This window comes from Hippichthys cyanospilos, chromosome 21, assembly GCF_059441005.1.
Source record: "Hippichthys cyanospilos isolate Australia breed blue-spotted pipefish chromosome 21, RoL_Hcya_1.0, whole genome shotgun sequence".
In the NCBI taxonomy this organism is placed as follows: Eukaryota; Metazoa; Chordata; class Actinopteri; order Syngnathiformes; family Syngnathidae; genus Hippichthys; species Hippichthys cyanospilos.
Genome location: NC_142389.1, coordinates 9,774,600 through 9,799,287, shown reverse-complemented (window position 1 = coordinate 9,799,287; position 24,688 = coordinate 9,774,600). Strand labels below are relative to the sequence as shown.

Genomic DNA, 24,688 nt, shown 5'->3' with positions numbered 1-24,688 from the left:
CAATAAATATGATATTATGAGCACTCACATGAGTTCAAGTCTTTAGCATATCAGCATCTTAGTTACACCATGATGCCGACAAATAGTTTACCAGCATCTTAAGGACGATAAGACACCAATCAATAGAAGACCAGATTTTTAGTGACGTATGCAGTGACGAATATCGTGACGTACGAGTGTGGTACATCTTGCAGTCATACGCACACACATTGACTGCCAAATTTGAATTTTGTAATTGTTGTCGATGCCTTAAAGCGGGGAAAATGCCGTAACAAGGGGATGAAAAAACTGAGTATTTCACTCGTAACGTGAAAAAAACCATAAGCAAGGGACGATGTAACCCGGAGGTCCACTGTATTTTAAAAAAAATTAGGGATAGGTATAACAGTGAAAAAACATTTGAAATTGATCAATTTGGTCAATCATGTGGAATCAGTTGTTTTTATTCGAATTCATTCAAATGCCCATTGCAAAAAAATATTATTCAGCAAGATGATTTGTGGCAAAGAAAAAAATCATAAGCAAGCATTTAGAAGTAAGACAGAATGAAAGAAGTAAAGCTTTTAGTTGTTTTTGTCTTTTTACCTTCCACTATTCCATAGGTCACTGCGTTGGCGATGGGTGTGTTTGGGAGGGAAAAAAAAAGAGGAAGACAGGGAGGTGAAAAGCGGGAAAGAGGCAAGACAGCTCAGAAAACACGCATCCAGGCGATTCAGTCAGCGAAATTGATTGGGATGTCATGTCGTGTACACACATGCATACAGTACAAAGAATATATGTTAGATTTAAGTTTGCGTTCAAAGGAGTAAGAGACCGAAGGAAAGTTCAAAACACATCACTCTCCCCCCTATTTATTTGTTTTTTTGCTCATAAGACAACAAAGCCATAGGAAATCATCCACTTACTGGAGGGCATGGTGTACGTGTCCTCTTCGTCAACTATCTCGGCGTAGTCATCAGTCTCTGCAATGAAAATGCGACACTTTGACTAAAAATGTACAAAAAAAAGTATGCATATGATAGAGGAAGTGCAGCAGCTTACTGAAAAAAGTCTCACTGTTTTGATAACTCCTGCCCAAAGCGACACCCATGCAGCTAAACTTTTTCTCTCTAACACGCACACATTTGGACACACACACACACACACACACAAACACACACACACACAATTGGCTCGGTGCGTCAGCTGCGCTCTTTGACAGCAGCTGGCGTTGCAGTGTGATGGCGGCGGGGAAAATTAGGAGTGGAGGCCAGGAAGAGTTCAACAGGAGATAAACATAAATAAAAGAAGCAGAGATCCAAAAGAGACGTTTGAAAGAATCCAAAACAGAGTGAGAGACAGGAGGAGGAGGAAGAGGAGGAGGAAGAGGAGGAGGAAGAGGAGGAGGCGGTGCGTGGAGGGGTGGGGGGTGGAATCCATTCTAACCAGATGGTTGGTGTTTAAAATAAAATAAGGCTGCTGCAGACTCAGCTGTTAGGAACACGAGTCGAACATCTGCTGCCCACGCAGGCTTGGCACCACTTTCATCCGACTCTCTGTGAGAACAACGCAAATCTGCTCCTTTAAATTCTTGATGAACTTGAAATATTTTACAAGGTATACGCCAGGTGGGAAGTAGTGGGTCATTGAAAGGCTAGTAAGAGGCAGACTAAATTAAAACAGTAGGAGCCATTAAACTACACACGATGCCTTCCAGACTGCTCGAATTTTTATATAGATTTTTTTTTTCATTACAAATTAATTTGTAGTTGCCAACAGAAGAGGACATACAGTGAGCCCCTAATTGCAGCTTTCACTTGAATTTTGTGACACCCGTAACGCCACAAGATGCTGCTGCCAAAACTATAACTTCTAGGAAAATAATAATTGGTATCAGGGGAAGTTTCTTGAGGTGATATCTCTCAACTGTTTAAGATTACAAAAGACACCTGTAATGTATTGATTTTATTTTTTGAATGCAATGTGTTTGGAAGTGAAACTTATTTTAGGATCTTCATAGTGGTATATTTACAGTTCAAACGAGTGGTTCGCAAACAGAGGGTGGCTCGGTGGAGCAGTGGTTAGCACGTCCACCTCACAGTTAAGAGACCCGAGGTTGATTCCAGTTCAGGCTCCTTCCTACATCCCAAAAACATGCATGGCAGGTGTATTGGACATTCTTAATTGTCCTTAGGTGTTATTGGGTGCGTGGATGGTTGCTCGTCTCTGTGTGCCCTACAATAGGCTGGCAACCAGTTCAGTCTGTCCCCCGTCTACTGCCTGGAGTCAGCTAGTAAACGTAAGCACCAGGAAGCCTCAAATTTAATGCTTCGGAATTCCATCACAGGAAGAGTACATTTTTCTTTTCAAATTTCAATTTTTTTCAATTTAAAAATTTTCAGTTACTCACATTTTTTCATATTAGCAATCTGAGGCCATATGATGAACAGTGCTGCTAATTTAAATGAATTAAGACAAAATGGCAAGATGACACTGGTCCAAAAAGCAGATCAGCTCAGAGCCAAAGTAAGTTTTGTTGGACGGTAAAATGAACATTAGCTATACCAGTGTTAGATTCTGATAAGCTGCATGTACTTTTCCTTGATGAAGTGCTGCCTTCATAAGTGAAAATTTAGTTTTTTTTCCCTAAAGCAGGTTGCATGCACTTTGCCACCTATGCATGAGAAGGTAATCCATACTCGCCACTGGCCCAGTCGTACATCAAGTGTTTGTGATAGGAGACAGCACCCTCAATTTTTGACTCTTAGGGTATTTTCTAATCATGCAACTTTTGTTGGGTTCAACTGTGGAGGTTCCAGTGTGTTTGGAAAATACAATATGAAAGGTTTAAAAATAAGTTGGGAGAAAAAAATGGGAAAAGACGCATCACTCACATTTTATTATGAGCTGTTTTACATTACTTATGGTTGATCTAATTATAAAGCATTCCAGTCAGGGAAACACAAAACAACCCTTGGCTTTTCAAATTCCAGTCTCCCTTTAGTGTGTGCGTTTGCCCATTATAGTCAGGAATGCATCGCTTGAAACCAGAAAACCTCTCTCTCTCTCGCCATGTCTTTGTACATTATGTGTTAGGCCACGTGTGCATGATTGTGTGTGTGTGTGAGTGTGTGTGTGTGTGTGTGGAGAGAGGGACACATTTGGAGAAGTTCCCTTAAAGAGAAACATCCCATAGTTGCTCTGGTGATGTACTATTTGGTTTCAGCATCAAGGCATATAATTGCATTAAAATGATGTAAAACTGGTTTGAAAAGTGGTTATTGCAGTTTCACAAATGAAATAAGAAAGAATAGATATTGATCACTTTACCATCCCCGCTACGATCTTCTGCAGCGTCCGGGAGAGCATGCAAGAGCAGAGGAGGAGGGAGAAGGCAAGGAAAGATAGAAAAAGAGAGCAGAGGTTAGTCGTGTCACAAAATGGCTGCCTCGCAATCTGCAAAGCCAAACACGCAAGCAGTTAGTTCAAGCTCCAATAAATACGTTAACAAAGCGGCAGGATGCGAGACGCCACTGTGGCTTGCACACCATGCAGTCTGCGGCCACTTGTAAATATTTGTGTGAGTGGCCGAGGTGAAGGCTGCAATTCCAGTGGCGGATTTCAGAAAGCAGACAGTTAGATGCGCTCAGGAATTCTCAAAAAAATCCACAAACACGCCAAAATTCTGTCCAACAGATAAGTGGAAGCTGTTAAGGCTGCAAACAGGAAGCAGAAGCACAATATTTTCACGGTGAAGTGTTCCAATACTTTTGATCGTTCATCCTCCCAAGCAAAAATAATTGAATAGCTTGTAATCAAATATTTTAATTTGAGTGCAATGCTACGCAAATTTACAAACGTGAATATGTGCTTTGCCTACGTGTCAAATTGGAAGCGGCCAGCTGAGAACGTTGGGAAAATGTCTGCAGCATTTCGGCTGCCGTTCAGATTAATGGCTCACTACACGGAGCTGCGGCTGTCGCCTTGGCCGATCATAATCGCAAAAGTCTTCTTTCCTGGCCGTGAAATCACCTCTGTCACTTTAAATCAACAGGCTATAAACATGGACAAATTATAGGATTTGGAATTGGCCGGATTAATTGTGACATCAGAATCAAGGCATGCGCTGAACTCATCATTTTACTGCTCTGTTGCTCTCCACTTGCAAAGCTAATATTAATAGCGCTATTGAAACAAAGCTTCATGTAGTACTACTGAATCTGTTATGACATACTGTTTGAGAGGTGGATTTGGGGTACACCCAGGACTGGTAAATATTCACACCTGTGGCTAATTTAGTTTTCAAATATCCTGACGTATGTTTTTTTTGGAATGTGGTGGAAAACCCGAATTTCCAGGGACGCAAAAAAATGGGCCAAGTAGGGCTTCCTATCAAGAACCTTTTCATATGCGAGGCAGACATGCAAATCATTACTACACTCTGCTATCCTTTTGTCTTTAAAATTCCCCTTCACGAATGGGAATAAACACAATGACTTTGTTAGTTGAGTTATACTCAAAATGAGTACGATTTGACGAAGCAGTGGCATCACAAGGAATACCATTGGGTGGCGAATCAGAACAGAAGACAAAGGGGAGGAGGAAACGTCGCGCCTTGGCTGGCTTGGGAGGCGTCGACGGCACCAGGTCTTCGGCCAATCCCAGTAAAAAGGGGAGGTGTTGTGGAAAAAAGATGGTGTGAATGGAAGACGGACAGAGTGCAGAAAGAGGCCAAGCGCAGAGGTAAACAAACAGGACGGAGGAGACAAGACAGGAACAATGAGAGAAAAAACAGATGTTGGAGGAAATGGAAAGAGCAGAGGACTCACTTGGGAACATACGACGGAGCGAGTGCAGCATTTCCTGACTTACCTGAAACGGAGATTGTTCTCACTCCACTCTTCACCGCTTCCAACTTCTTCTCGCTATTAGACAACCTGCAAATAGAAACATTTATGCGTTCACAACCCAAAGTGCGGCAATTATCTCTGCCTTTTTTCTGTGGTGGCCTGAGGAAGGGAAGAGTGAGTGGCCAAGGAAAAGAGGAGGAGACTTGCACAAATGGAAACTATTTGGCTGCCAAACTTATCTCCTTATTTGACCAGACATGAGGCAAGAGAGAAAGGTACTCACAAGAAAAAAAGAAAAAAAAAAGAGAGGTGGAGAGAATGACACTTGAGTTTAAACTGAATAAAAGCTCAAGGTAGTGAAACGCGGATCCACCAATTAAGGGATAAACACAATTTCTTCATGTAGTAGGCTTTTATTTAGTCAAGTGCAGATGGTGAAGGCTGTTAGTGGAATAACATTAAATGTTACATACAACATTATTATATCATTAAATGTTACATATAATTTATGTCAATTGAAAGTGGACTTTCAATTTTTTGTAAGACTGCATTAATTTCCTTCAGAGTTACTGATGTCCAACCAGTTAGTAACTGAAGACAAATGTGCTCATCAGGTAACAGCTATTTTCATAATCAGGTAATAGCTATTTTCGTAATTACAAAAAGAAAAAAAAAATTACAAGCAAACGGTACTCACTTTGGAAGGGAAGGTAGCGCTCTCTCGCCCTCTAGAGGACAAACACATAACAACAATATGAGTTACAACGGTAAAAAAAAATGTTTAGTGACAGGAACAAAATACTGATTGTAAAATTACAACATTTATACTCAAATTGAACCTTTATAAAAACTTTATTACGGGAACTGGCTAAACTTATAAATTACAGCGACACTGTGTAAAATTTAGACCATTTTTCATTAAAAAGGAATAAATTAGATTATTCTAAATTTCAAAGACTTGCAAATAAATGTCTTCTTAACGACCAACGGTATGTTTTGAATATGATCATGGGTCTAGTTATCATTAAATTATATTACATGGGGTGTGGCACTTCTCCGAGGCCCCCATGTTTGTAATAGCTACAGACAATGGTAGATGCAGCACCTCATGCTGTCCATAGTGAAAAACGGTCTAAATCTTACACGGTGACCCTTTAAGGCAACACTGCAAGGCTCGAAATAAGCGGTTTTGCATCAATGTTTGCTGTGTAACTTTTCTACATTACACCTAATACAAAATACATGGAACTCACTAAACTGAGAAACAAGTGATCACCACCTGTTGAAATGGTTTTCGAATGAGTGCTCAACAACATTACGTAAAATGCCACAAATGTGCCACATAGGCCAAATAAAATAAACACACCAAATAATACGTGGAAGTCAATGCAATAATCTTATCAGCGTTTTTTGTTTTCCTCGGAGTGCTGGTTGTGTTCCACATGGCTTACCAAGTCTCCAGTAGATACCGACATTGGAGACAAGACGTATGGCGCATTCAACTGCAGTCAGACATTTCACTTTTACAGAATAAAAGGCAGTTGAAGCATTGAGCATTAATGATTGTAATTATAATAATAATATAAATAATAAGTTGTTAATATTGTCATATTATTGTTTAATTAAAAAATTGTGCCTGGGTTCTTTTGGGATAAAAAAAAAAAAAAAAAATTAGAAAATTGCTCTTCAAATTAAGTTGATGATGAAAACACTGCTCTGCATTTTTTTTTAAATCGATACATATTTCGAGCCATGCACTGTATTTAGTTAAATGAATAATATTAAGTATTATGCCGATCACACATTTCAGAGTTAAAAGACATTTGTGAGTTAAAAGTTGGCATATTTTCAGAGTCAAATGTTACTTGTACAGCTTAGAGAGCTCGTATACTAGATCTCATTATATTTCGCAAGCGTATTCAATCAAATGAAATATTTATTACAGACACAGGTCCATAAAACACAAGAGCTTAAGTTGGTTAAACGTTTCCAATGAGTGTATAATAATTAACACATAAAATTGACCGAAATTCAAATTCTGAGCAACTGAACCAGAAAAAGCATAAAACTAACCGCTACCTTTCTGAACTCTGACGATGAAGGAGCGCGTTTCCATGGAGATGAGCCGACAGTAGCCGTCAATCAGATCGGCCAAATTCTCAGCCATGGTGAGGGAGGCTGTCGTGACAGTGAGGGGCTATGCGAACACACATAGAAAGGTCGGTCATCTCTAAAGACCTGCATGTGACATACAGCGCCACTCTTTGGTACCTCAGCAGCTCCTGCGACATTGACTTGCAGCATTCCTTTCCTGTCCTTCTCCTCCATGGCCGAGTACTGGATGGATTGCACTTGGGTGAAGTTAGCCAGGTGGGTTGGCTGTTGGTAGGAAACGACATTTGAGACTTGTGTTCAACCACGTTCTGGGAAGATAATCAACTTCTCAATTCTTATTTTGCTGTAAACTAGTTTCACTAGAAATCAATTATTTTTTGTAAAAATAAACGCTCACATCTAATAAAAGTTGCCCCCGGCCAAGGCTACATGATTATGGCCAAAATTACAATTACAATTATTCATCTTAATTGTAATTACAATTACTTATCGCGTTCCATTCTATATAGGTTCTGTTGATAGAGCACCCCGAAAACAAGTAAAAAAATGCAAACTTTTACGTACCGCTGAGCCCTTGTCTGTCAAGTAGCTAATACCTTCCTCAGGTCCGATTGCGAGCTCCACCTGGATCACCCAGCTTGACTGCAAAAACGGCAAAAAAGTGAATCCCAAAAAATTAACAGGTTTTTTTTGTAAATTTTGCCGATTTGCAGGTTTTTTTTGTGGGGGGAATCTGGAAACTTTCGCTTCATTATGTGCAGAAAAAACTTATTTGATATTTACCATTTACTGTCATCAGGCCAAAGACATAACATTTAAATGCTTTGGCACCATCTTGTGGCGTCTATAGGCTAAGACACTTTTGAAGAGAGGATTCATCAATCCATCATTTAATTTAATAATTTCATGAACCTTAGCCTTATTTAATTGAAAGAAAGTGTTTTGTCGTCATCTTGTGGCATTTGCAAGTAGTTCAAAACATTTTCAGGGCTCACTTGCAAAGTGATTCATAATAAGTTGAAAAAAAAAGCAAGCCATAGTCTTTCACCAACCTTTGCTACTGCAATAGTGAAGTCGTTATTATAGTTTTTTGCATGTTAACACTCTTTGGCTATTTACTAACTCACTGCAAGTTAAAAACGATTTTTGACTTAACTGTAAATGGCAGCAAATGAGTTAGCATAATCATTGGAAAGGTAAATATCGTTGACGTAAAGAACAGTCAATTGTAGTGAAGGGGTTAATACAAAATAAACAGTTGAACATTTTCATTGAGCGCCCTTTGAGAACTTAAAATATCACAGAGTAAATAGTACGGCCAAAAATGTAAAAGCGATCACTCTGAAAAGTAAATATACCGAACACCACCACAAGAGGTCGACCTTACATTAAGAACCCAAGTCCGACTCACCCCAAGGGCGCATTTGAAACACTCCTTGTCATAGCGGTGGATGGGTGCCAGGATTTCGAGGAACTTGAGGATGCACTGCTCGTCGTTGAGGTTGGCGACCTGCTTGAATGTCTGCTGGATCAATTTACGAAGTGTCTTGGCCTGAAGGAGAGACAATAAAGTGCACCCAACTATTACCATAACATAACAAACCGGTTACCCCGAGCATGGACAGATGGGCAGTGACGGGAATCAAAATGTCCCAATTCATCCCTTTCAGCGTAAACACATTGTTGTATTGGCTAAAATTCTGTGAAACCCCACCTAAATTTCATCAGTCTAAAAGGATTTGAAGCATTTTGATTTTTTATAGGTTGCCAGTCATTCATGTAAAATTAATCTGTAAAGATTGAATCAAGAAAATCAGTCTCGTTTAGTACCTGTTGTTTTTTATTCTTGCTTTCCGAAAACATTCAGAGACAATTTAGGCGGTTATGGTGTTCGGCTAAAGATGTTAGAATAAAGAAGTCCAGCTAAACTGTGACTAGCTCACTATATAGATTAAGAAAAGAGATTAAAGGAGATAGAGTTTGGAGGTTGAGCTCAAAGTGGATTTAGAGAACATGCAGATTTACACAAGGCAGCTATGGCGTGTTAATAATTGAAGAGACAAGGTTGCCAAAGGAGGAAACGATTTTATACAATCTGTTAACATTGCACGTTGACATGAGAGGAATGTTTTGCTTATTTTTAATGGGAATGGGCAAGGAAAATCTTTGGGAAAGTTAAAAAAAACTATGCTCAATCAAAATTAGGTTGGCAGTTTTTTTTTTCTTGTTTTTCTTTTTTAATTGGCTGGCCTCAAAAGAGTTAAAGTTGGGCATCATCCTAACCATTAACTTTATACATGAAACACCGCGGTACACACACAGTCCCCTCGCTCATATCATCATGAGAGCCAGTCTGTTTATTTACAACCAATATTGTGTCCATTTTGTCTCAGCAAGACAGTAAACCTAATTGCATCCCAAGGCCAGGATGTTCACCATTAAGCACACTAGGACTCAGGAGGGCTCTTTGTATGAGTCAAAAGACCAAAATCAAATGTCCACTACAGTGGCCATAGATGAATAGGCTTGGTCTCAACATGTACACTAGCGCCACTTGGAGGCGCACACAAGCAGTCATGGTCATTAAACTGCCTATAATGCCTCAAAGTATTTTTTTTTAACTCAACATGCTGGCCAACCTGTCAACATGAATGGACTCTTTAGAAGGCTTTGACCAGCCCTGACATCAGTCACCCTTTACTACCATAGCCATCTGTTTTTTTTTTTGCACGTGTGTGTGACAAGTGGAGTCTATTGAGAAAAACAATAATCCCATTAAATGGCTCCCATTCCCTTATAGCCTTTCAAAAAACAGCCACAGAACTGACAGCTGTGACACCTCAATAACATACACGCCTCGCATCAAACAACTGCGGATGTTCACAACAATTTTTCTTGAGTGTTTGTATAAAAAGTCCCCCAGCATTCACTCACCATCAATAAAAATGAGAGAACGGGGAAAGTGTGTAGCCCACATAGGAATGGCCACACTTTTTAAAAATGACGTCTGCAGATCACCGTAACAGATGTGTGTTAATCACTTTCAGTCAAAACAATTCAAACACTGCGAAAGTACGACACCCACACTGACATCTGCATTCAAGTCCAAACTGACAATTTATGGATGTTGACTGCGTGTGTGGGTGCCTCAAGAAAGGGAGGGGGGCATTATGTTGCCATGTTTGTGAGGAAGAGGTAAAAATGTGGGTAGCTGATGGGAAGAATAGTGTAATGGGGATGCAGCTGGGCTTGATAGACATACGGGAAAAGGAGGTGGGCACCTCCCCCTTTCCTTCCTCATTGTTGGAAAGAGAAAGTGGGTTCAAACGTGACCCCGGGGGTTGCGCACGAGCGGTGGTGCGCCCCTCTGCAGAGCATCTGTCTCCCCGCCGCCTGCCGCCATCAGGACCTTTTGGGGTCACTGCGCCTTTCTTCATCACACCCTCCCCGTAAAAGTGTGCCGTAAATTTATCACTGACACCGCTATTATACCGGCACACAAAAACATCCGTGATCGAGCCAAAAGCAAAATCTAAACATGAATAACATTAAATTTATTAGTTTCAAGCATGCAAAGAAAACAGTACAAACTTGGGACATACGTAATAGTCAGTAAATTTGTTTGTAAATTTATTCTTTGGCTTTTGACTCAGCATAAGGAGGATTGTTTTAGTTTTTTTTGTATTTATCGTCTTTGTTTATACGATTGTTACGGTTTTAACCACGCTTGTTTTACATGGCTTGCTGGTGCCTATCTCAGTTGACTTTGGGCAGTAGGCTTGGGAAACTGAACTGGATGCCAGACAATTGTAGGGCACTCAGAGATGAACAACTATTCATGCATCCAATCACACATAAAGACAATTTAATATGTCCAAGACACCTGCCATGCATGTTTTTGGAGTGTGGGAGGCAGCCAAAGTGCCCGTAGAGAGCCCAGGCGGGCTTGGGGAGAACATGCAAACTCCACACAGGAAGGCCAGAGTGAGGTGGATTTGAACTCTGCTCCCTGAATTGTGAAGCGGACATGCTAACCACTGCGCCGCCACATGAGTAAATGTTAACATTTTTTTTTTTTTTTAACATGCTACATATCAATAAAAACAAGCTACAAAGCCACAACGCAGTTCTAAACTTTAGTGAGCTTACATTACCCAGAGAGAAAAAACAACTCAGTCAGTTTTTCAATGAAAACTGAGACTTCAAAATAATAACTAATCCAAATGTTGTTACTATTGTGCTTCTCACCTTGACAGAATCCAGCAGGTCTTTGGGGAAAAAACGCCTCAAACCAACATCCTTCCTGTGTACAGGGGTTCAGATGGCAAGAGAGAAGAGGGAATGTTTAGAATGTGGTAAATACTCCCAAGAATGTTAACTGTTGCTATCTGATCTGAGCTCAGTTGCATAAGTGGATGTAGGAAGCAGAAAGTGATGAGCTTGACTCATGAATCAGTTTACATTGCAAAGTCAAAATTGAGTACAGCACTATTATGGATTATTTTTCTGTCTCTTTCATGGTGACTAAAATATTGTGATAAATAATAAAATGTGAAGTAGAACTACAAATCATAACAAAATGCTAATTTTACCAAATGCTTCATAACATATACTGTAGCTCGTCGCACAATCGATAAAGACTGATGTTAAAAAATAAGCAGGGAAGTCTAGAAACCTGGGGCATACATTTTTTAACGTCAAAACATGAGTAGTTTTACTTTATTTCAGCTTTATTTGGACTCATTATTCAGTAGCTAACTGCTCTGCATGCTCGTGTGGTAGCGAGGAATGTTTGGTTCTTAAATAATAACAGTGGCTGTTAGCATAATGAGCGATGACTAAAATGAAATTGAACAGTTTGCCTAAACTGTATATCGGGCATTTTATGGTATTTACTTTATGTCTTATTTATTCTTATTATACAGAGCTTAACTGAAAGTGTTACTTCAAGGAAACCATCAGTACAGTTTATAAAGGTTTTATGGTAGAAAATGTTTAAACCTGCATCCGATTTATTCACCTTTCATTATTTCCTATGGGATAATATTTTTTTTCAATAAAACAACTTGAAAATCAAACTGCATGTCTTTTTAACTGCTTATGTTCAACTGTATGCTGAGTTACCCATGGACCTATACAAATTTAAAAAGAAAACATTGAGTAGAGCAAAATTTGCTTCGAGAGGTTTTGATAAAATAGAGAATGTTCAAACAGGCCGGGGATTCTGAAATTCCCCCCGCGGATGTGTTTGGCAGAAAGCTGTCGTTTTGAGGACGAGGGACAGACTGAGACACGACAACAAGATTGCAAAGGGGACAAAGACATCAGATGAGCATGGAGCAGGATATATAACGACTGGACATTCTTTCTCTGTTCAATGGCGAGCTCATTAGGCTGTAGGCATCGAAAGAAAAAAATGACTGCTGAATCGGGCTGCTCATTAGAATTTGAGCCAAGCGGCCTTGTTAAGACACCCGGATTGTTAGCGCCAGTCGGCAGATTGTCTCACGGAGCATGATGAGGCTTTGCCATTATGACTAATTGCCATATTGAACGTGAATAAACACAAACGTATGGAACGGGCCGAATTGCACAACATGCTAACAAGGGGTTGAAGCTGGATCAGTGCTGGCCTGGAAATAATGATCCTGAAGTACTTACTCCAGTAGCTCATAGTTGGACTTCTTATCCAGGGCGTTTCCTCTCATCTCTTTAAAGAACCTCCTGGAAATCAGAGCAGAGCACATCTGGATGAGGATTAAATCATCCTTGCTAAAGAGCAGGCCCCAGATCTGTCAGTGGAGCCCAGTGAAATAAATTAATTTATGTATACCTGCAAATTCTAATGGAATTCAACACAAGAACAGGATCCAAAAACATTAATAAAGCTGTTTAAATTAAGTGATTAATGTGTAAATAGTGACAGTATAGTGAATTGCACTGCTTCAAGCCAGCAGGTTTGTTTTTGTTACATTTTGGATACCCCCCCCACTAAAAAATACATTTGGACATTACTTTAAAGGGACACCAACAAATGATTGTAATACCCACAGTAATCAAAATTTGCGAAGGTTGGAGATTGAACTTTTTATAACATGTTTAAAAAAAAAAAATTTGCTTTTTTTCTTTTGCCTGGTCTGACTTATAAATTAGTGAGGTAAACCTAAAATAGATATGGTTATAAATAAAAATGTATGTAACGGAGGTTTCTCTTTTAACTCATTCAGTACCAGCATATTTTGGACCCTTCTCAAGCGCAACACAGAAAAATGAATGAAATATATATAAATAGATATCTGGTAATGAATTTCTGAATTTCATATTAAAACCTTTGGGGGAGTGAATGAGTTAATGAATAAAATTACTATTTTTTTTCAACAGTCTTATTTAAAAGAAAGAAAATAGGAAAAAAATAGAGGCATAAAACTGCAACAGAAAAAGTTATCGTCTTAAAAGAAAATCCACAACAGAGTGAAGCCGCAGTCACTGAATCACAATGTAGCGAAGGAATACGTTTTTCCCCCCAGCCAATGAAGCTCAGAAATGTGCCTTTCATACTTTGAGTAATAAAAATATATTTAAAAAAAAAAGTTGAGGAAAAATGTTTTTTAAAGATTTTATAGAACAGCAACAAACTATTTGTTACCATTTAAAACAATTAAATGGTTAGTGAAACAATATAGGGAATTTAAAATCCTAGGATTGTTTTTAATCCATGGATGAAAACTCTTATCAGAAATACAGGTTTTTGAGATATTTTTTGTTTTGTTCTCATTGGGAAACAGCAATAGGTTAAAAGTACACAGCGTGCATCTCACCTGATCTCCAGGCATCCCAGTTTAAGGGCGACATCTTGCTCCACTTGATCTCCGATTTGCGCCATGTAGTCATTTTTCACCTGGGTGCCAAATGACACATAAGCCACAAACGCATATGTTTATTTAAAGACGCTGACATATTTATATCGCCGAGCAACAAATGGCACTTTGACAAACACAAACAGTCCCACTGACCTAGATGACTTGCAGGCAAACACGCAGCCTGCAATCAGCGCCATATGTCTCATGGTGAAAAATGAAATATGTGAATATGTGCGACTGTACCTGGTGGTAGAAGTAATTGAGTGTAGGTTTGTCTTCTGTAAACTGCTGCATGAAGCCTTTGGGGAGGTATCGGATCCTCAGTTCGTACCTGCAGAGAAGATGATTGTTTAAAGAAAGGGTGTGCAACTTCCAGACTGCGGGACCTTTGGAGCGTTTGATTCGGCCTGTCATGCAATTCTAAAAGCAAATCAGAGGGTATGACATGGTGAGAAAAGGTCTTCCGTCATCACACAAGCAGAAAAGAATTGTTGACTTAGTCGGACAAAGGTGACATCTGCTTCCTTGTCTCTTTATAAGTCCATGGAGCAAAAGGTCCTAAATGTACAATGGCATTAGAGGCAAGCGCCACAATAAAAGTGATCCACGAGCTTTTCACTCCACCACAGAACAGACGGGGCCCGCTGGATTTTTCATGAGGCGTTTGCAGTAAATCATGCCTGCTGCTTTTCCATTTGCGACAGGCACACTGCTTAAGGAAGCTAGCTGTGGCTTGGTCAAACTGGAAAGTAAGCTGATGACTAATTGTGAGAAATGAGAATTTTTTAGAATTTTTTTTGGGGTAGCACACATGCTTCACACTTTTGAGTTTCAGGCTTGGAATCCCAGTAGTTTGCATGAGGAAATATTCATCATTGGTTTCTTATTCAAATAATATTTAAACACACACCTACACCAAATTAAGGGACAGGTAAAGATGAAAAAAAAGTCTTTCCATTGACAAATTAGGTGATGTCAGCAACCAGTGGATATACAAAGTCTACACACCATTCTTTAAGTGCCACGATTTTGCAATATAAAAAATGGTAACAAGAACAAGACAAATCATTTCAAAGCATTTTCTACCATTACTGTGACATTAAATATCTACCCTGATGTACAGTTTTTTTTTTCTCCCAAAAGAAAGAAATGTGAAGGGAAATGTTAAATTAAAGTCAGCACATGTCTGCCACCATAAAAAAAAGCAAATAAAGTTCAGCTTTTTCTCATAAATATTTCCTGACCTTTTTTTGCTTTCTCAAAAAAAAACCTGACGACTTTTTGCTAACACAGCCTGCTCATTCAAATTGTTTATACTGTTGTCATTCTTTTATAAAACCCCAGTATTACCTACAGAAATCCAGCCCGAAAAAAGATGTTATGACCATAATTTGAACATGAGTATCATAAGGTCCACTATGTAAGACTTGACGATGGCCGTATGCTGTGTTATCATGAAAACCAACTCCAATTATAGTTCCCAGCTCCTCGACTTGTTCTAAAATATAAATGACATGACATATTTCCTCATCCACAGAGAGAAGCAGCAAATGAATCTTTAAACCGCATTGTACAAAAAGGTTCACCCACCTCCACTCCTCGTTTGGGCGCGCCTGTTCGTATTTCTCCCGAACGTGTGAGACGCCCATGTCGGGATGAAGCCAGTGCACTTGGTCTCTGGGTTGGGCGCTGCTGCTGAGACGCAGGCCAAAGCACGACGTCCATCGCACCTTGTGGATGTCCAGGATCTTTTGGATAATTCCCTGTGGACAAAGAAGGCGTTACATTACATGAAACAAAACAAAGATAAAGGTGCTGGATTAAACTAACAATGTTGAGTGAGTCTATGGTACTGCGGGTTTGCATGGTGTTTCGCTTTATGCTTTGTCACCAAATTCAACAAATTTAAGATGGCGTTCACACCAAAACAATCTGCCAGACATCACATGCACATTAATGCTTAAAGGAGCATGTGTGTTGCCATGTAAAAACTCCGGAAGGAGTGGGGGTTTTGACCTAGATAAAGAAGAAGACCGCTTAACTATTTCAGTAGTGTGGTTAACGTTTAGGCACCACCGGAAGTTTCAATCATGTACTGCCGAGCTTACGTTTTTGAATTTCATTCATTTAGATCGGTGGTTCTTAATCATGTTGGAAGTACCAAACACCACCCAGTTTCATAGTCACTGAACCCTTCTTTCATGAAAAAAATGCAAAAATAAATACGAAAATTTGAATATTAATTTTTACAAGCAATGACTAAGTGAGCTGCAAGCAAGTTGCGCAGACTTAGATGTCAATACTTTCTACACAACCTAAAGTCAGTGTTTGTTTAAAAAATAAATGAATAAATAAAATACACAGTGCAACATAAATTACATGTACAAGTGTTAAACAAGACTCTTATATAAGTACAAATAACACAAGCACATATGACAAGGATTATTCTCTTATAACTTCATTAATTGCTCCACACAATGCACTCTGTGAACTGACTTTTTATTTTTTTTAAATAAAATGCAGTATTTAGTGATGAGCCCTGCTATTTGTAGGGAAAACTAGAAAAAGGGGAAAAGGTACCAGGCCTGCTCATAAATAATAAAACTGCATATAACTGAAATGCAGCCTAGTGGAATGCATCAGGAGAAAACAAAGGCTATTTTAATCATTATACTTTCTTCATTCAGTCGGACAATTAATCGGTAATCTGTATTTTTTTCTGACAAAACTCAGCATCCATCCCCCCAAAATAATAAAAAAAATAAACCAACAACACCACTTAATACCTAAGATGTGTCAACAACAAAAATTGGTAGACCCAAATTTTAGACCCCAAACTATTTATTTTAAACATTATTAGGTCATTAATTAGCAGAGGATCAACATCTCACCCGGACATCTGTAGCGTCTCCGTATCGGATGTTCGAGGACCAGCTGCTGAGTTCTGTGTTGATCTCAAAGTGATGGAGGACCTTCAGGACCCGGTCCACGGATCCTGCAGCTGTACGGTCCGACCCCCCGGTACTGAGCCGCGACTTGCCGCCGCCGTCCAGCAGGGCGTGATTGAGGTTGGGATCTATGTAGGGCGTCGCCATGGTCTTCCCTGCTGACACCGCCGCAGCTAAGTGTCTGTCATATTCTGAGAAACAAGCAAATTATTTCCCACGTTAGGATGATTTGGGCCAGGTCAAGGTTCATCTATTCTACGAGCAAAGCAAGACAATGGACAACAGGAGTTTATTTTTCCTGACATTGAAAAACTTCCTGGAATTCGACTCATTTGGGAATGCCATCTGTCGTCATTTGTGTGTCTTGACGCATTCATGAAAATCTCAAAATGATTAAAACTGCCAATATTATAACGCAAACAATGCCCCAACAACACTTTATAGCAGTTCTAAGTCTAGATTAACTGGAAAAATAATAATAAAGGGTTTTTAGACACAGTATTTTTTGGTCTATAAAGCATACTGGATTATAAGCCCCACTACCAAAATTTGAACAGAAACTGTATTTTGTGATGTTTTTTTTTTATGTTTGTTTTTCATTTAAAACTTTTCTTTCCCCAAACTGCCTTGTTACAGCAACATCATGCCTTTAACACAGACTACATGTTTATAAATAAGAGCAGCACCAACACACCAACACAGAGTGAACAAATCTGCACATTTAGAAGTAAGAGCAGAACCAACATATTTTCAACATAACACAGGCCCACTCGGATTGTTAGAATTCTACACCAACACAACAGTACTACAATGCCTGATTGCATTTAGCATTAGAGGTCCCCTTGGTAGTGAGTAAAATAGCAGTTGAAAATCAACACTTTGATAGCATCTTTTTCTGTCTCCCTTTGTTTACAATGTGATTTCCTCATTGTGTAGTAAAAAAATAAATAAATAAACAAACTGCAGAAAAGCCACACTGGACTACAAGCTGCAGCGTTCAAAGCATGAGAAAAAAAGTAGAGGATTATAGTTTGAAATTTACTGGAAAAAAAAAAGAATCCACTGCATGTGCGACTGTACAACATGCAGCAAAGATGCTACCGTAATTTCTTCATCGAACAACCCAGGCTAAACCTAACTATTACCTGACATACAAAAGCTTATCTCATTAGAGATTTTAGGGTTGTTTTTTTTTGTCTCTCTATTAGGGAAATTACTGCCCTACCTCGGCCCCAACATATGGGAAAGGGGCTACAGCCACTCGTCGCCATGGAAACACATGTCAGTCTGTGGCTGTGTCCGTCACCACCGAGCACAGACAGGCAGCTGGCGGCCTCACAAAAACGCATGACGCCGCAACTCGTCCCGGGCGGGGGTGATGTAAAGGAACACACGGGGTCCGCCACTTCAAGCGGCATAACATAGAAAATCCTTTCAAAGTTCTGAGGACGTCACATTTGAGTCCTTTAGCCTGAGATCCTCAGAGTCCAGAAAGTTCTCCTCTTCGCTCCCCACAGCGGCCCCCTTTTTCTGACGACAAGCACGCTGTTTGTTATCGGTCCGTTCCTGCCCCATGCCAGCGCTCCATAGTTACACCGTTGCCGTGGAAGTGTGACGTGACTGCCATTTGGGAGAGAATTTGGATAAGCTTTTCTCCCTTGCTGCAATAAGAATTGACAAAAAAAAAAAATCCACCTTTTCCAGGCCTGTGGACGGACACTCGGAGACAACTAGAGACAATTAACGAGGAGCCAATGGAAAGACGTCCTCCTGTTTAGCAAGCGTGGTGTGCAATGAAAGAGAGAGAGACAGAAACAGAGATGCGAGGACAGGGAAGGCGACCATTGTCTCGGAGAAGAATGAGAGGAAAAAGAGGACAAACGCGGCACGGGTGAAAGTTGAATGGGGAGCTGGAGGGAGTGGAGAGGAGGAGCAGGAGAAATATGCTAATCACTAAAAGACTGAAGTGTTCAATGAATATGCCCTCCCACTTTTATCCAACGGGGGTGACCTTAAAGCCTTCTGTGTGCTTTGCGAGAGTTCATTTTCAGGTAGTAAAAAAAAAAAAAATAGCATGGCGGTCAACTCCTGCAACTACTCCACCTGTCTGACAAGCTGTTCACGTGCTATCCTATCAAATCACTTACAGTATTATGTATAATATATGCTGTTTTATATAATACTGTTGTCTGCTTACTTTGCAGCTTGGGTGAGCAAAGAGCCAGCATTTTCAAAGGATGGCTTAAAAGAGCATCCAAACAGGCAAATTTTTGGCAGACTTAAGGGGGGGGGGGGGGTCAAAAGTGTTCTGTAATTCTTGATCCATTGAGAATTTAGACAGAGGCATGACAGAGACCAAAGAGTATTCTCCCCCAAATTGCATGTTTTCTTTAATGCCAAATTAATTCAATATTTTAGCAGCAAATCATTGTAAAAGTTTATATTTTCATCAAGGACTATTTGCTTGGCCAAGTTCCCAAGCCCAACGTGTTATTAGCACACAAATGAACGGACCTGATGCCAGTGCACATAAATAATCTGCTCAACTGCTCGGTTCACTTCGTTTTGCACCCTCTAGTCTTTGGGGATATACTTGGCAACCAGAAAGGAACCTACTTTCTAATTAGAGCCCTTCGTGGTGCATTGACCTCTGAGTAATATAGCGCAAACAAATTATTTCCTCTGTTCTCCGTCAGGCGGAATCTTTGGTGGTCACTTCAACCCCTTAGCCTTAAGCAAGCTGTATGATAATGAGCAAAATAAAATTGGAAGGAATTGGGAGGGGGCACTCACCTGTGTAGTAGGCAATTCTGGAGATATCTGAAAGACAAAAAAAGCCAGTTAATCTTGTGTTCAAAAGATTACCGTATTTTCCGCACTATCAAGGCGCACCGGATTATAAGGCGCACCCTCAATTAATGACATTTTAAAACTTTTTCAATCACAATATAGTAATACTCAAAGTAATAACAATAATAACTAAACTCTCAATAGCATAATAATTCAATGTCAATATGAGCAACCTTGTTCAACTGTAAACACACAAATGAAACAGGTAAAGCTTACTTTATCGGTTCATTCCTTATCTACAGATCCCAATCTCAATATTGTTCCATATATAAGGCGCACCTGATTATAAGGCGCACCATCAGCTTTTCAAAAAAAATAAGGCTTTTTTTAAATCAATACCCGAGTGATAAACATCTATGCATAAAGATTGAGGATAACCAATCGGTTCGGAGAACTTAAAAAACCTCATTAATTAAAAAATGGCAACCCGTGATACTATAGGCATTGAGACTATGCCCCTTAGCATCAGATGATCTTTCTGAATATAGAAGTTCAGTGTCTTATAATAAAGGCCAAACGCAATCTCCCTCTCTCACAGGATATCCAAGTGTAGCCTTTTGGGTCCTTAACACATAGTTAGGGCGTCAGTGATCCTGAGTTAGGTCAAGAGGATAAGTGCTCACAGACAGACAGACAGACACGTACACACACACACACACACACACACACCGACACACACACACACACGCACTTACGCCTCTTCAGAGTGAAATGACAAAAGGGGGTCATCAGCAAAGATGATGTAATGCAAAGAAAGGCCACAGAGAGGAAGTGCCAACTCAGGTCGTATAGTTTATCGACCAACACCGTAATATGAGACCCATGTGTGTGTGTGTGTGTGTGTGTGTGTATACAGAGAAGGGAGAAAGGGCCTTCAATCACTGATATCTTCAATGGGATGACTTTTATGATTTGCACAATTTCCTCCTGATGCACAATTCACAACCCTTTGTCATTCTTCTATGAGGGACCGCCGCAAAAAATGAAAAAACAAAATGTTGCCATAATCGACATAATAAAGGAGAAAGTCACAAAACTTAATAATAATGAGTTTGTTAGTGACTTGTTTATTGCCACAATACAACCATTGTTGCACAATTAGATTTTTTTGGCTTAATATTTTACGCTTCCAACTTTACGTTTTCCAACATAAGTTAGACTTAACTCTCAAAACAGCATAATTTTTTTTAACTTGCATAAAATTAGGGCTCCAACTAGGAATATTTGATGTAACTATATTTTCATACCATTAGCAGATTATCAAATAGTACGACTGATTAATTTAAATATTGAAAGTTTTGTCGATACTGCTTCTCAAAGCATTCCAACTATTTAACTACAATCACCCTGTCACTATCAAATATTTTTAGAATCAATTTTTGTATTGATTATTTTATCTAAGTAATTTAATAATCACATAAAATTTCATTTCGCATCCAAGTGTATAACAAACCCATTATTTCCTGATTAGTTTTTATTTAGTATTGTTTAATGAAAAAAAAAAAAAACACAAATTAACCACTGCCACATGAGGGGGACTGATGTACTCACTTTTTTTTTTTTTTTTTAACTGCTTCAATCACCGGTTTGGGCATTGTTTCTCAAGCAGATGCTTACAAATGTCTTATTTGAATTAAATCATAAAAGATCATCATTCTGCTTTCATAGCAGACTACATAAATTAGACACTAATTACTGCTGAGAGGCTGAAATCAGATGATATTGACAATTTTAAGTTAAACAGTAGCTCTAAACGATTACTTGATTATTAAAATAGTTTGAGAATATTAATCGATCCACTTTCATTCATCTATTATTACAGCTTTAAACAACAACTATTTTCGTAACGTTAAAATTTTAACACATTAACACACATTTATTATGACTTTTTTTTCCAACCCATTATATCTAAGCTTCAAACTCCATCTGCATTTGTTTTTAGTGTGGCTGTAATTGTGCTTTTCAGTACAAACTATTGTAGTAAAGAAATGTTGAATAATGTCTATGTAGTGGATTAAGAAAGCATGACATCGTGCGTCTTAAGTACCCATAATTACATTTAGATATACCCTTTGATGGACAGACAGAGTATATACCATCTGTCCCTCTGATGCTGAGTTCAATGAAAAACAAGTTGTTCTGTAAAGCAAAAAAAAATATATATATATATATATATATATATATATATATATATATATATATATATATATATATATATATATATATATATGTGTACACTTTGAAGTCACTGCCCCACTGCCTCATGTTGCACGTTGACAGAGAGTGTGCAAGTTGTGTCTACAAGCCTGTGGACAAAGAAGTGTTACTGGAGCATGCAGTCTAGCGTTCAACAGCATTGCGCTCGAGGCAACGAGCACACCTGCCATGTTAAAAACACAGCGGGGAAGCGTGAAAATCAAGCCTTTTGTATGTAAAGTAAAGCTGTGACTTATTGACAAGACGTAGATAAATTGACATTTTAATCTGTTCTCCAAAACGATTTTAACTGGCCAATTTTTATTGGGTAAAAAAAAAAAAAGTTAAGGGCTACTTTGCACACAAAATATTTAGCTTGTGTACTATTCCAAGTAATTTACGTGATCGTTCAAGTTGAGATTTGCAAACATGAAATGCTGCTTTCTACATAGATAAATCTTGCATGCATAAAACATAATAAGGTCATGCAAACGCATGACTGCTCGTCAGCGTTTATCTGCAAAAGCACACACGCTTACTCGTGAGTTGCAGCGATAACGTTAGATGGGGTTAGCATGCAGGGCTTGATAGTACGTACACCATGTTTTATTCAGCACTGATGAAGGATGAAAGAAAGATCTTTTTTCATGATAGTGACCTTTTTATCTAGTTAATACACTAATTCATCTGGTGTTCCAATGATTTTTGTTGATATCCATCTATCCATCCAGTCATTAGCCATCATCCATCCATACATACAGTACATACATACATAGGTGGTGCCTATTCCAAAAGTCTTTAATCAGCAGGTGGCACAGGCAAGATGGTCTAATTTTAAAAAAAAAATACTGAAAGAAAGAACAGTGACTTTGATTTTCATTCTCAAATAGTATAAAATGGAAATTTTTAATTCTAAGACTAAAATAAATCACAGCTACTTATTCCTTCAAGAATTCAGTCAAAATCAGAATAAAGTCCAGCATTGTGTATATGGATAAAGTGCAGTTTTTATTGGTTTTATTAATTAGTAGAGTGTAGTTTAATTAACGTATTCGCTACATGCCCAGTTTACCCCTTGTCGGTTATTTCGTCGAAATCGTTGATCTTTACATCAAAGTCATTTCATATCAAAGGGAAGCATTGAGACACTAGGGAGCTGAAATTGCAACCAGATGGGGACAATGTCAAATTTCAACATGGCTCAACAACCCGGAGTACGCCATTCTCTGGCTATTTTACGGCAAGAATGATGTGGAAGGAAATGCCCCAAAAATGGTCAAAATACTGCACAAGTGTTAAATAGATTTGTCTGTAACATTCAGTCTACTCATTCATTGCCATTGACGGATATAGACGTCAAAAATATTTTCCATTGGTCTGGCAGTGAATAAGATAAATAATTCACTGCCAGCCCAATGAAAATAAATCTGAGATGCCTATAGTCGTCAATGGGAGCGAATGAGTTAAGTTCAGTACTGTACAGTCAAAAGCACAACCCACTTGTCGGTGAACAAAGTCTGAAGATATATGCTGCCCTCACACACTAAGACTCTTTTGAAGGTATTTTCTGGTACACCAACTACAATTTTGGACTTCTGTACAAGTGCCATCAAATAGGCAAGGCAGTGTCTTTGTGTATAGGATAGGTGGCAAGGTGGGTCTGTGGTATGCCAACAATCGTCCATTTATACTTATATTTACATTTTATTTATTTACATGTACATTTATATTTAAACCTCATTTTGTACTCGCAATAAATTAAAAACATTATTATACTCCCACACCCAGCCAAAGAAATTGGCAAAAAGATGCCATGTTTTTGATATGTCAAAATCATCCGAAAGCACACAATGTTGTGATAAAACTTTTCTAACATCAATAAACTATAACATATGAATGAAGAACTTTTGCTGGAATCTGTGTTAACTACAATTGGCTTACCAGGTCTACAAACAAACCAACACACACAGAAATATATGTACATATTGGCAGCACACAAAACAAAAGCAGGAATAGTCTTTCTAAGAATGCGCAAGACAACCCTCTAATTCAGCATCCATAGCCACTGCACACGCAACTTCCCACACATGCACACACTCTGAGCCTTCTATGCGGACATTTGACATTTAACATACGCCCCTTGATCATAAGCATGGAGGATTATGTCACCTCTTGAAATTGTATTTCAACTGTATATGCGCTTGACTGCTTTAATCAATTTTTTAAAAAATGGTGCTTTTGAAATTAAGTGTCACAAAGTGACAAGAGTTCTACCAAATCAATTTACGGCGAACATTTCCTCTTCAGCAACTAGAATGTGACCCATGCATACAAGCCCATGTATTAAATAACTTGTGTCAAACCTTACCATGGTATAATCCCTCCATTTAAAGTCCAGAAGAGAGGAAAAAGAAGAACGAGATTCCTCCCACTAACCAAATGAAAGGAGACTATACTGGGAAAGCCCAAATCCCAGCTGGGCTTCTGTGGTCACTGTGTCAGTTTACAAACCGGCCTTCCCCTTTCCTTCCTAATCCCGCGCTACAACTACTACAACTACTGCTACACTGACACATACAAGTGGAGAAGAAGAGGAGAGTGGGAAGGAGAGAGAGAGGAAGAGCGAGAGAGGGAAGTCCATAAGGGGGAGGGAGATGAGCGAGTGGATGGAGGAGGAAGAAGGGGGAGGGGGAATCTTTGTCCAGCAGGAGCGGGATTAAGGGGGAAAGAGAGCAGCCAGATGTACGAGGCACATTGGCAAGACAATCTGCAAAAAAATTACAAAAGATGACTGAAAATATGAGGTTAGAGAGAAAATACTGAAAAAGGTTAAACAGGTTTATTTCTGACAAAGCAAACACGGCAGAACGGTGAGGCCACAAATTTGGGG

The 24,688-nt window shown here is 39.1% G+C and overlaps 1 protein-coding gene across 7 annotated transcripts in view; it reads right to left on the bottom strand.

Moving 5' to 3' along the window:
- Nucleotides 1-24,688, bottom strand: part of LOC148406570 (focal adhesion kinase 1-like) — a 45,426-nt gene that overhangs the window by 11,032 nt on the left and 9,706 nt on the right. Inside the window, exons 2-19 of one of the 7 annotated variants that reach the window (XM_088404390.1) lie at nucleotides 19,546-19,572; nucleotides 18,448-18,522; nucleotides 17,978-18,372; nucleotides 16,696-16,943; nucleotides 15,395-15,567; nucleotides 14,048-14,135; nucleotides 13,763-13,842; nucleotides 12,606-12,668; nucleotides 11,193-11,247; nucleotides 8,356-8,496; nucleotides 7,509-7,586; nucleotides 7,101-7,208; nucleotides 6,909-7,026; nucleotides 5,527-5,557; nucleotides 4,852-4,916; nucleotides 3,310-3,327; nucleotides 906-962; nucleotides 586-606 (exon numbers count right to left, since the gene is read on the bottom strand). In XM_088404390.1, the coding sequence (XP_088260516.1) occupies nucleotides 586-606; nucleotides 906-962; nucleotides 3,310-3,327; nucleotides 4,852-4,916; nucleotides 5,527-5,557; nucleotides 6,909-7,026; nucleotides 7,101-7,208; nucleotides 7,509-7,586; nucleotides 8,356-8,496; nucleotides 11,193-11,247; nucleotides 12,606-12,668; nucleotides 13,763-13,842; nucleotides 14,048-14,135; nucleotides 15,395-15,567; nucleotides 16,696-16,943; nucleotides 17,978-18,170 (1,537 nt within the window). In that variant the 5' untranslated portion in view covers nucleotides 18,171-18,372; nucleotides 18,448-18,522; nucleotides 19,546-19,572. Of the gene's footprint in view, nucleotides 1-585; nucleotides 607-905; nucleotides 963-3,309; nucleotides 3,328-4,851; nucleotides 4,917-5,526; nucleotides 5,558-6,908; nucleotides 7,027-7,100; nucleotides 7,209-7,508; nucleotides 7,587-8,355; nucleotides 8,497-11,192; nucleotides 11,248-12,605; nucleotides 12,669-13,762; nucleotides 13,843-14,047; nucleotides 14,136-15,394; nucleotides 15,568-16,695; nucleotides 16,944-17,977; nucleotides 18,523-19,545; nucleotides 19,573-24,166; nucleotides 24,333-24,688 lie in introns of those variants that run through there. The other 6 variants (XM_088404393.1, XM_088404392.1, XM_088404395.1 and 3 more) reach the window with 6 other exon arrangements.